Below are 12,301 nucleotides of genomic sequence, written 5' to 3'. Positions count from 1 at the left end.
CAGTAAGTATATTTTGGACTGCATTTATTTCTTTTAAAAGCAAAGATTGTAGAACCCATCTTTGCTGCCATACATTAGACCTAAGGTCTTTCTTATTTTTTTCTGCTTAACAAATCTGTTTGTATATAATAATTAAGATCCATTGCTTGCATTTGCATTGCTTTTTGGTTAAATGTCGCTCATCTGGACTGCAAACTTCAGGGGTCACCTAGCTCAATATATATGCTTGTGTGTATATATAGACATACATCATTCCTCTACGTAATCTTCATTCTTTTTGTTCTTTCCTATGCAAAAGTAACTGCTCAACAATTCAAGGCAGGAACGACAGTGGCTGGCCTAGGGTAATCAATTAACTTTTTAGCAAACACAAGAAACAAACAAATTATGTTTCGGAAATAATGTATACTTTTAGTTGGTACAATGTCTCCTCCTGAGATGCAGAAAATATTGTGAAAGATTATGTCATCATCATGGTGCTTTACTTAATCGGCTATGACGTAGGTTCTAGATTTCTGCAAAATATTCTGATTGGTTTCATAAAGATGTTGAAAGTACCAATGTGCCCTATATGTGAACACACATGCAAACTGGTCTAGGTCTGATCAACAGCCCCAAGAATGCACAGTTCACACAGTTCCATCATAACCAGGGCATAAATTGAAAGAATGAATCAAAGAATGAAGCAAGTTTTCTATGCCTGCCTTGTAATATCAAGCAGGAAAGCAGATTGCAGGGCTATCTTTCTACTTATTATTGTAAGCCACTCTGGGAACATTTTTAGCTAAAGTGTGGTTTATAAGTAAGTACTGTAAGTATGTTTGGAATTCTCACAAGTCCACAAGAACATAAGAGCCCTCTGGATCAGGTCAGTAGCCTATCTAGGTTACAGTGGCCAGCCAGTGAGACAATACCCTCTCCTGTTGTTTCCAGCAACTGGTATTCGGAAGCATACTACATCCAACAGTGAAGGTAGAACACAGCTAACAGGGTTAGTAGTCACTGACATCTTCATTCTCCATGAAAGCATGTATGTCCAACATTCACATTACCTTTTGAGTTTTGATAGCTGCTACACAAACACTTCTATATGTAATGTGCAAAAAATGTGGGTTAAACCACAGAGCCTAGGACTTGCCGATCAGAAGGTCGATGGTTCGAATCTTCCGTTGCTCTGTCCCAGCTCCTGCCAACCTAGCAGTTCGAAAGCACGAAGTGCAGGTAGATAAATAGGTACCGCTCTGGTGGGAAGGTAAACAGTGTTTCTGTGCACTGCTCTGGTTCGCCAGAAGTGGCTTAGTCATGCTGGCAACATGCTGGCTCCCTCGGCCAGTAAAGCGAGATGAGCGCCACAACCCCAGAGTTGCCCGTGACTGGACCTAACGGTCAGGGGTCCCTTTACCTTTACCTTTACCTTTACACAAACACTTCTATAAGTAATGTGCCAAAAAATGTTCAAATCACATGGCTTTTCCACATTAAAGTCAATTGTCAGGATACAGATACAGTGGTGCTATGGAACCACTCGTGATCTAAGCACAGTGGTGCCCCGCAAGACGAATGCCTCGCAAGACGGAAAACCCGCTAGATGAAAGGGTTTTCCATTTTGGAGGCGCTTCGCAAAATGAATTTCCCTATGGGCTTCCTTCGCAAGATGAAAGCCCATAGGGAAATCTCCGGGACAGCGGGGAAGCGCAGCGCGTCTTCCCCACTGTCCTCGGACCTCCTCCGAAGGCTGGTGGTGGGGCGGAGAGACCTCCTCCCGCTGCCAGCCTTCGGAAGGCTGCTCCGAAGGCTGGCGGCGGGAGGAGGTCTCTCCGCCCCACCAGCAGCCTTCGGAAGGCTGCTCCGAAGCCTGGCGGTGTGGCGGAGAGACCTCCTCCTGCCGCCAGGCTTCGGAAGGCTGCTCCAAAGCCGGGCAGTGGGGCGGAGAGACCTCCTCCCGCCACCAGGCTTCGGAAGGATGCTCCAAAGCCGGGCGGTGGGGCGGAGAGACCTCCTCCCTCCGCCAGGCTTTGGAAGGCTGCTCCGAAGCCGGGCGGTGGGGGGGAGAGACCTCCTCCCGCCGCCAGGCTTCGGAAGGCTGCTCCAAAGGCTGGCGGCGGGAGGAGGTCTCTCCGCCCCACCGGCAGCCTTCGGAAGGCTGCTCCGAAGCCGGGCGGAGGGGCGGAGAGACCTCCTCCCACCGCCAGGCTTCGGAAGGCTGCTCCAAAGCCGGGCGGTGGGGCGGAGAGACCTCCTCCCGCCGCCAGGCTTCGGAAGGCTGCTCCGAAGCCGGGCGGTGGGGCGGAGAGACCTCCTCCCGCCGCCAGGCTTCGGAAGGCTGCTCCGAAGCCGGGCGGTGGGGCGGAGAGACCTCCTCCCGCCGCCAGGCTTCGGAAGGATGCTCCGAAGCCGGGTGGTGGGGTGGAGAGACCTTCTCCCCGCGCCAGCCTTCGGATGGCTGTCCTGAAGACTTGCGGTGGGAGGAGGGTTTTCCTTCCCACCGCCAACATTCAGAATGCTGTTCTGAATGTTGGCGGTGGGGAGGAAAAACCCTCCTCCCACCGCAAGCCCCGGGAACAGAGGAGAAGCGCTGCGCCCCTTCCCCTCTGTTCCCGTACCTGTCCTGAAGGCTTGCGGTGGGGAGAAAAGCCCTTCTCCGCACCGCCAGCCTGGCAAGCGGTCTCCATAGGAACGCATTAATTGATTTTCAATGTATTCCTATGGGAAACCGTGCTTCGCAAGACGGAAAACTCGCAAGAAGAAAAAACTTGCGGAACGAATTAATTTCGTCTTGCGAGGCACCACTGCATTAGTCTTTTCATACACTACTGAGGAAACATAGAAAATGGAGCCATAGGGAAGGAAGTTTTAGAAGGTCACCCTGTCCAACCTGGAACAACACTAAAAGGATTTAAAATGAAATGGGAGTTGGAAGTCTTGCAATAACATAGTGCCTGGGTAATTTTCTCTTGGGAGTCCGTGGACTTAGCTCATCTGTGAACAGGGATACATATCTGTGAAAAATTACTCTATTTGCTGTTGCACTTTGAAATACTGGTTACCACATGGGACCTAGCACAATCTAACCCACTGGGAGCACTTTGACAATACCATTTTTGCTTCTTAGATGGCTTCCTTCCCTAGCCATTTATATCCCTAGGAATTGCTTTGGCTTTGCAAAGCGATCTGTCATCTGCTTCTCTCAGAGTCATCTGCGTTTTCTCAGAGAAAGCAGCAAAGCAGAGAAGCAAGAACTGTACATTGCTTCTTATAGCTAAATTACCGTACTAGAAAAGCAGCACAAGATCTGTTCAGGAAATGTTTGCTTTCTTTTATTGCAGGATAACAATGGGTATGAAGAAAAATATTTCAAATTGTTTTGAGAACAAAAGCCACAATAAATACCCACTTCCATGCACAAAAAAAGGGGGAAGCCAGCTATATGAAGCAAGTTTCCACTTCCATTATTATTATTTTTAAGAAAACTTTTTAAAACTTTTGAATACAAACTTCAAGGGAATAAAAAAAAAAAAGCCTTTTGTCTCAGTCTCCCACAGCTGCATGTTCCAAAGAGTCATCAGCTATGAGGAGGGCTGTTTAGCTCCATTCCTTTAATCTAATAAAAAATTATTGCACTTTAGGGGTCAAGCTCTGTGACAGAGCAGCTTGCTTACCTGTGGACACATTGTTTCATGACACATGAGAATGTAGTTGACGAACAGCTCGTGCCATTCAAGGGAAGATGTATGAGGAGGCAGTATTTGCCTCCCAAATCCACCAAGTTTGACATAAAATTATGACATAAAATTATGATAGTGTTGTGCTTCTAAAACTTTGCATATTTATTGTCTGATCAGGCACATGGTGAAGGGACAATGTGTGAAACTAACATTTATTGGGACCTGGATGGAACAACAAAAGCTGTTAAGCCAATGGCCGGGAAATTGGTAAGAAAAACTACATTGAAAAACAACAGCAACAAACCACACCCCCCCCAAGTTCCTTGTCCACAAATCCATTAACAAATAAACAACAACAACAACAACAACAACAACAACAACAACAACAACACATTGGGGTAGACAAGAAGGATATTTACTGATGCAATAGATTAGAGATTCTACTAATCCTTCTTGAGGGAAAACCAGAACAACCATTCACAATTCTGATATGGTACCTCTTCTGTTTCTTAGCATAATCATGCTTTGGATCATTAAATCTCTTTCTTGTTTAGGTAAAGGTAAAGGAACCCCTGACCATTAGGTCCAGTCGTGACCAACTCTGGGGTTGCAGCGCTCATCTCACTTTATTGGCCAAGGGAGCCGGCGTACAGCATGACTAAGCCACTTCTGGTGAACCAGAGCCGCGCATGGAAATGCCGTTTACCTTCCTGCTGGAGCGGTACCTATTTATCTACTTGCACATTGACGTGCTTTCAAACTGCTAGGTTGGCAGGAGCTGGGACCGAGCAACGGGAGCTTACCCTCTGTGGGGATTCGAACCACCGACCTTCTGATCGGCAAGTCCTAGGCTCTCTGGTTTAACCTACAGCGCCACCCGCGTCCCAGACCTTTCTTGTTTACCCTATTGTTTTGTTTTTTTTCTCCTTTGCTTCCAGTTGCGTTTTGGTATTTTCATTTTTGTTCTACGTATTCTTAAACCTCAAAAGCAGCATTTGGCTTTCACAAATATATGATGCTTTTAACTTAAGTACCTAAGAAAGGGCAGAGACTCCCCTTTCTTTAGCAAATAACAATGCAGCAATTTCACACCAGAATTCCAATCCTGACATCATTTCTTTCTTTTTAGTAATAAAACTAAAGGTGTTGTGGATACTTGTGCCCTGATTGACTCCACATACACTTCCAAATGTGTGTTCAAACAGTGAAAAATCTTGTTTTACCCTAAACCATAAACTATAGAACAAATATTCATTACAGCTTGTGGTTAGTCAAGGAGAGAAAAACCACAAGCCTCGATTCAGGCAACATGCATTGTGATGAGCCAAACCATGGTTTGGCTCATCACAGTACAGCAGCAGAACAACCAGGGAGGAACAAAGTGGCTGCAATCTTTTGACATGTCCACACATTCATGCTCCAAAGTGTGGAGAGCCTTCAATCAGCTTTGGGTGGTGGCCCAGCTACACCCCTATTTGGAGAGGGATAGCCTGACTTCTGTCATCTATGCTCTGGTAACCTCTAGGTTAGATTACTGCAACACGTTATACATGGGGCTGCCTCTGAAGATGGTATGGAAACCTCAGCTGATGCAGAATTCAGCAGCCAGGTTGCTCACCAGGGCAAGATGGTTTGAGTATATTACACAGATCCCTCCTCGACTGAACTGACTGCCAACTAGTTTCCGGGACCAATACAAATGGATGTTTTGACCTACAGAGCCTTAAATGGCTCAGGACCGCAACAGTTTTTATAAACATTTTATTAATTTTCCCCCAAACAGAAGACCAATGCATCAAATTTTCCCATAAATCTATACGAGTATTAGGTGAGTGCCAGTCATCAGGATGTTCATTTGGTTATTTTATAAAGGGGTTCCAAATGTCAACAAAATCACCTGTATTTGATATGTAATTCAGGGCATGGACTCTCTTCATTAGTTTATCAGGACCACAACACCTCAAGGACTGCATCTCTCCATATGAACCAACCTAGACCCTGTAATCATTATCAGAGGCTATTCTTTATGTGGCACATCTCCAACAGGTTCAGAGGGCAGCAACATGAGAACGGTGGCTTCCTACTTGTGGAATGCTCTCCCCAGAGAAGCTCACCTGGCACCTTCATTGCATATCATTAGCTGCCAGGCAACCACATTCCTCTTTTTCCTCTTTCCTCTCTTTAATTAGGCCTTTGGGTAATTAAACAAGCTATGGCATTTTAAACTTCTTGTGTGCAGGGGAGGTATTATTTTTGCTTGTTATGCATGTTTGTATTTTTATATTGTAAACCATCCTGTGATCCTCAGAAGAAGGGCGGTACAGTATAGAAATGTAAATCATCATCATCATCATCATCATCATCCATGGTTTGGTTTCGCATGACTCAGGCCAGCATAATGGTTGTGAAGGGGGAGAAATTAATACTAATATTGAATTCACATACAGAGAACATTATTTTTTCCAGAATACTGAATCTTGTAAGACAGGATGACTGGCAAATGGTAATGATTTGTTTCATAAAATGTACAGAGTACTGTAGATCTATCAAAACTTTGGTCTAAACAGCTAGCCATAAACTATTTGAAGCTGAACTTCTCCGTGTCCTGGAATTTTAGCTGTTCTTTGCTACTCTCTTATAGTGACAGGATTATTACTAACCTAGTAAGTGCCTATAGCAATACTTGGCAAAACAACAACAACCCCTGATAATTCACGTCAACGCTTGTCTTAATAGCATCCCATTGGCATTGTTTACTCAGCTCTAGAATTTTAGATGAAAGCCTCAAGAGTCTTGTATCCAACTAGGGGCCAAGTCCAGACAGAGAAAAATAAGAAACAAGCACCCAAACTAGTCTTTTTTTAAAAAGGGGGAGGGACACATTTATCTCTGTATGCTAAAAAAAGATATTATGGCATATTCTCATTAAGATAAGGCACCCTGTTTAAATGCTGTATCTTAATCCATCTGAAGCATTGTTTCATAAGCAGCTTAATTTACTCAGGCTGAAGATGTGGTAATAATTGCTTACCTGACTCACAGGCAAATGTCTTTGATGTCTCATCATGAAAGATAATTGCCACTGCATGCTTCTTTGTCTCTCGAGGCAGTCTGGTTATGTTTTTGATGTTGTGCAGCTCAGTTACCTTAAAATGAAGAGATATAGAATTTAGTTTGGTTTATAAACAGGAGGAGAAAAACCCCAAATGTTCAATTTTCATCATAGTCCCCACATTTTCTGATGACCAGTGGAATGGACTTTATCAAACAATGTGTGTGTGCACGTGTGTGTGTGTGTGTGTTGGAGCTGCAGAATTGTTTCTAGAATAACCATTCTGTCACACATGATTTATTTATTTTTATTATACTTCGAGAATCTTGGAGCGATAGAGCCTATTCATTTTCATCTGCTTTGGCTTTGTGAATTACTTCATAATACAAGCCACTTGTCTGAATTCCTAAATTGGCAAATTTGTTGCAGTAGCAGCAGCAAATAAGTTTCCATCTCAGAAAACTCTACAGCATCAGCAAGAAGAAAGTAGTTCATCCATCATGCCAATTAGCACCGCATACTTTTTGCATTGATGTGGAGTTCTTTCACTTTAAAGTGAAATGGTAATTCTAGGGATATCCAAGCCTGAACCAGAAAATGCAACTTTGGCATTCATCTGAAATATTCCAAGGGCAAAGATCAGCCAAGAAAACTAGCATGGGTTTTATGGATTTGGTGAAGAAATAAGTTACCAAAATGTATTAACTGCAGAATAAGAAAGCTCTTTTTCTGCTTCTCTTGGTTTACACAAACATTTCACATTAGCATCAAGAAGGGAGGAAATAACATAATGATCAAGGTTTGACTAGTAATTTTAAGAATGGATCAGCTCAGAAAATGGGGTTATGGATATTAAGTATACACTGGGGACTAATTTGTGTCTGGTTTGTAGCAAACAAAAAACACCTTGAAGTATGATCTAATTAGTTTTCCAGGCTCTCTAGAGGCTTCCCACAGACTATTCAGTTTTTCCTTAGGAGCCTAATCCCACAAAGACGTGAACTTTATGAACCCAATAGTACCTTTGCACAAGTTTAGACACATTTAGTTCCAACTTTGTTCTGCTATGTAAAAAACAAAAAACACACAAAAAAAACATGATTTAGCTTCTAAAGTGTTCTGCCTTGGACAGAAAGTACTGGGGTGCCCAACAGATTCATCCGCTGTAGGTCTTTCCACATGTCACAATACAGCCTGCAGTTAGCTAAATTGCTTCTTGGTCAATATTTCTAGGGTTTGAGCAGTTACCAGACTGCATTTTAAATGAGCAATATTTATTCTGGAAGCAAGCAACACCTGGAAAGCAGTTTTACTGGATGCAGGTACACTTGCTGCTTTGTTTGCTTAAACCTCTTTGTCACTTACTAGGAGCAAACTTAGGCATTGCATATGTTTTGAACTGGGAAATAGAGCTGCGGAAGACTGACCCCAAAGTCTCAGTTTTAAAGCTGTTGTGCATGATGTCGGTTCTGATTAGTCTAGGCTCCTCAAGCATGGAGGTGTACAGCTGCCAGATCTTCAGGTCTGACCTGAAATTTCCAGGTTTGCCTAGACCCCTCCAGGTGCAGGACTAGAATCTCCAGCTGGGCAAAAGCACATTTAAAAACATTAAAAAGAAGATGTTTGTGCTTTGTGTGTAGCTTTGAAGCCCCCTTCCCATCCCTACTATGTGGTGGGAAGGGAATGCAGAGGAAGAAAAGAACTGGACTGGACTTATGAGTAGGTATGCATGCCCAGCACAAGGTGTAGGGCTACAGAAGTGTGCAGAGCATTTGGATTGATGAGAGACAGAAGTGGAGACTGGAGAGTCTGAACAGGAGGAGGTACATCCCTATGACTCCCTAGCAGCCATGGAAGAGCCAGTGGACACCTGCAAACACTGACAACAAAGCATAAGAGCATTAATATATTAACACAAAAGGCGCAGAAGTTCTGTGTTCAGACTGCTAGCTAAAACATTTTTAAAAGTGGCAAGGAGGATTTGGCAGAAGCTCCCACTGTAGATAAAGATTACTTCCTGAGCTGGGCATATTGTAGTGATTTCTTTCTTTCTGCCTGGTGGCACCAAAGCAAAGAAACTGAGCAAGAAAAAGTGTAAAAAGCCAACTCCTGCTCACTATGCCTCTTCCTCCGCCACTTCCCTTCCCAACTTCCTGCAAAGGATCAAGGAATGGTGCTGAAGTCATGGAGCCTGGCTATGGTAATCCCCTTGGACTGAAGCAGCTATTATACTTTAATAATTTTTTAAAAAGTGAACTACATTTCCAACTGGGGTGTAGTTTGGGTGGCTGGAACCCCTCTTTCCCGTCCTCAAGGAGAGCTCAAGTGACAGCAATTGCCAGAGGCTTCCAGCATGGCAAGCAGATAGTGAGAAGCCAGGGCAGGGAGGACTTAGTGGTGGGGATGGGTGTGGGTGAAGAAGACATAGTGGTGGCATAGAGGTCTCAGATGGAGGGATGCTAGTCGTCTTCACAGCTACTAAAACAGTGGCAAGTAAAGCAGAGGCAGCAACAGTCATCTCAGTGAGGTGAGTGGCAAGAATGTAGGGCAGCCCTGACCCACTGCCCTACCTGCACCCACCACCAGAGACAAAATGTCTCATCTGGCCACCCCTGGACATACACCTTTATTTCATAATGGCTGTTAGCTGCTTCTGTATATCATAGAGAAGGAAAATACATTAAAAAAAACATGAAAGGAGCAAATTATCAAATAAATGTTTTAAAAGTAATTTATGATTTTTAGTACTACTTCCACATTTTTAAAAGATTGCTTAGCTTTTTTACTTTCTTGAAAAAAGGCGAAATGAGCAAGGGTCTCTCAGAAGTCATTGTTTTTCTCATATATATATTATAGGTGGATCTGTGATGCTAGTCTATACTTCTGCATTGATGCATGGAGTAAACATTTGACTGGAAAATACAGTAAACCAGTATACTTCACAGGGGCCATCATACACAACTTTTTAGAAAGTTATCCCAACAACATAGTTGTTACCTGAAAGTCAAATCATCTGGGGATGCCCATGTGGTTGAGGACAACAGAATGCTAGTGAGTGGTGCATGGTGCAGTAACTGTGCATGTAAGCATGTACAACCATGTAACCTCCTGCCCAGGAGACGACTTGAGAATAATACCTAAGCTACTCTGAGCTCTTTCACAGAAGTGAAGGTTGAAGCAAATAAACTGTACAAACATTAGGAAAACCACATATTGTTTGAGGCATTCCTTGGCAGAATTCCTCTCAGCACAACCATGTGGGTGGCACTACATGCTAATCATTCAACTTCCTGGCAGCATCTGCGGCACTGAAATAATGTATTAAATACAGGTCTCAGATAATGATCTAAAGGCATATACGTAAGGCCAAAACCCAGCTGAAGCTAAGGCAGCCTGGATTTTATCAGTGTCTGGCTGGGTGACTCTGGGAACCCTAGTACACTGCCTATGAAGAAAGGTGGGATAAGTGCAAGAGATAGGGGAGCTCATGCTTCCATGCTTCATTTTGTGAGAAACATCATGAAATCAACCACAACATTCACACAGTTAGATGGGTATACATTGGAGCAAGAAAGTTTATACCATAAAATTCCAAGAGGAGTATCATTTTGTTGTATACGATAATAATTCATCTTATTTTATCCTTGAAAGAACCACAGTCTTGTGTAGGAACTGAGAAACAGCGATATGCTTAGGGCAATTTAAGTTGAGTATTTGGACTGAGTAGTAATGTGAGCTTAAGCCTCCCTTGTCCAAGGTCAAACCCATATTCACTGCTTCAGGGAAACTGCTTCAGGTAGTATAGTTGCAGAAAGCCACTGAGGCAATATGATGCTAGCAACACAGATAGCCAAGTGCTTTGGAAGTCTGGGCCCTTTGGAACTTAAATAATGGAACCTATTGTTTAGAGTTAAATGCCCCAGTTGCAACCCTCTCCATTGCCATTATAAGTGCCAGTTAAAGTTTTACTGCAGTAGCTGCATTTACCAGACTTGAAAAGGCCTCATAGCATCGTCAGTTGGCCTGAACAGAAATATTGCCGGACAAAATGGAACTAGAGAACTACTCGTTTCTTATTTGCTGTAGAAAAATAAAGAAAGGTCAGAGCTGCCCCAGGGCAGCTGCTGTTTCACACTTTTTTAAGCAATAAAGATTATGCTTTCCTTCTAAGAACAAGGGGCAAAGGAATAAAGCAGCTGCAAATGCTGAGTGCTTTCCTTTGGAGAACGATAGCAGGTATGCAATCCAGATGTACCCATATTAGTTAGGAATGTGTTTGTAAACTTCTACATCTCTCTCTCTCTCTCTCTCTCTCTCTCTCTCTCTCTCTCTCTGTGTGTGTGTGTGTGTGTGTGTGTATTTCCTTCTCTCCACCCCCTGTTAATCCTCTCTCCTGAAATCTAAACTGGAATTCCCATAGCCAAATGTAGAAATACTGGGGGAGAGGGAGAGAGAGACTGCCTACACTGAAATGCAATGAAGACTTTCCCTATATTTAAGAAATTGTGGGTTTTGTTTGCAAACAACTATGGAATACAGAAAAGCAGCAGGGAAGGGATTAGTTTAGCTGTAACTATAAATGCCCAGTGTGCAGCTGGGCTACAAACTGGGCAGGAAGGGAGGCAGCAAGCGGAACAGTGACAAGAGGAAAGCTCAGAAGCCTGGGTCAGAACCTGGTTGTCTCTGGGAGCATTTATTTCCTTCTCCCATTCAAACAAAGTTGATGCATCTGAATACCCGCTAATCAGTTTCTAGGAAGGAAAGATCAAGCAGACATGATGGCGTGTGATGCCAAGAGTCTTCCAACAACCCCATGCAGTACAGTCTCACTTCTTTTTGAAAGGAAAGATTCCTAGCTACTCAAAGAACAGGAACAAGAATTGAGTATGTGTATTCATCTGTGAGCACCAAATCCGTTACATATCTCCCTTTCATATAGCAAAAAAATTCTCTCTGGAATAGAAAAAAAGGGGAAAGATTGGATCACAATCTTTCAAAGATCTGAACTATAAGCTACATATAAACTTTTAAAGTAGCATTTCAGTCAGTCAGTGATAAAAACTGTATTATATGGCTATTATTAGAATTTGAGAAATTACTGAAATCATTTTGCAGTAAACTTTTTCCAGAATATCATATTTTTTTAAAAAAAACCTGGTGATGCTGAATCTTATCAAATACCATTTGCATTGGTACTCCTTGCAGATGCTCCTACAGAGCAAAGATTGTGTTCAGAATCATCCCCTTTGGTCCTATACAGCGAAATCTCGTGTTACGTACTGCCCTCCTTACAAATGCTTCAGGTTACGCGCTCCATTAACCTGGAAGTAGATGCTCCCGGTTGCGAACTTTGCCCTGGGATGCGAGTGGAAGTTGTGCGCTAGTGGTGCGGCAGCAGCAGGAGGCGCCATTAGCGAAAGCATGACTCATGTTAAGAATGGTTTCGGGTCACAAATGGACCTCCGGAACGAATTAAGTTCATAACCGGAGGTACCACTGTATCTGCTAATCTGAAGAACAGACCCAGTTCAGTAGCAATGCTCCCAGTTAAACAAACCATGTTTTTGGGGGGAGTAGGAATGAG

General features: G+C 43.3%; 1 protein-coding gene across 1 annotated transcript in view; it reads right to left on the bottom strand.

Annotated features, from left to right (window-relative positions):
- Positions 1-12,301, bottom strand: part of DOK6 (docking protein 6) — a 173,899-nt gene that overhangs the window by 72,009 nt on the left and 89,589 nt on the right. Inside the window, exon 3 of the mRNA XM_028737445.2 lies at positions 6,697-6,811. Coding sequence (XP_028593278.1) covers positions 6,697-6,811 — 115 coding nt within the window. The remainder of the gene's footprint in view (positions 1-6,696; positions 6,812-12,301) is intronic.

Source organism: Podarcis muralis, chromosome 8 (genome assembly GCF_964188315.1).
Source record: "Podarcis muralis chromosome 8, rPodMur119.hap1.1, whole genome shotgun sequence".
In the NCBI taxonomy this organism is placed as follows: domain Eukaryota; kingdom Metazoa; phylum Chordata; class Lepidosauria; order Squamata; family Lacertidae; genus Podarcis; species Podarcis muralis.
This window is presented reverse-complemented; position numbering and strand designations above follow the sequence as displayed.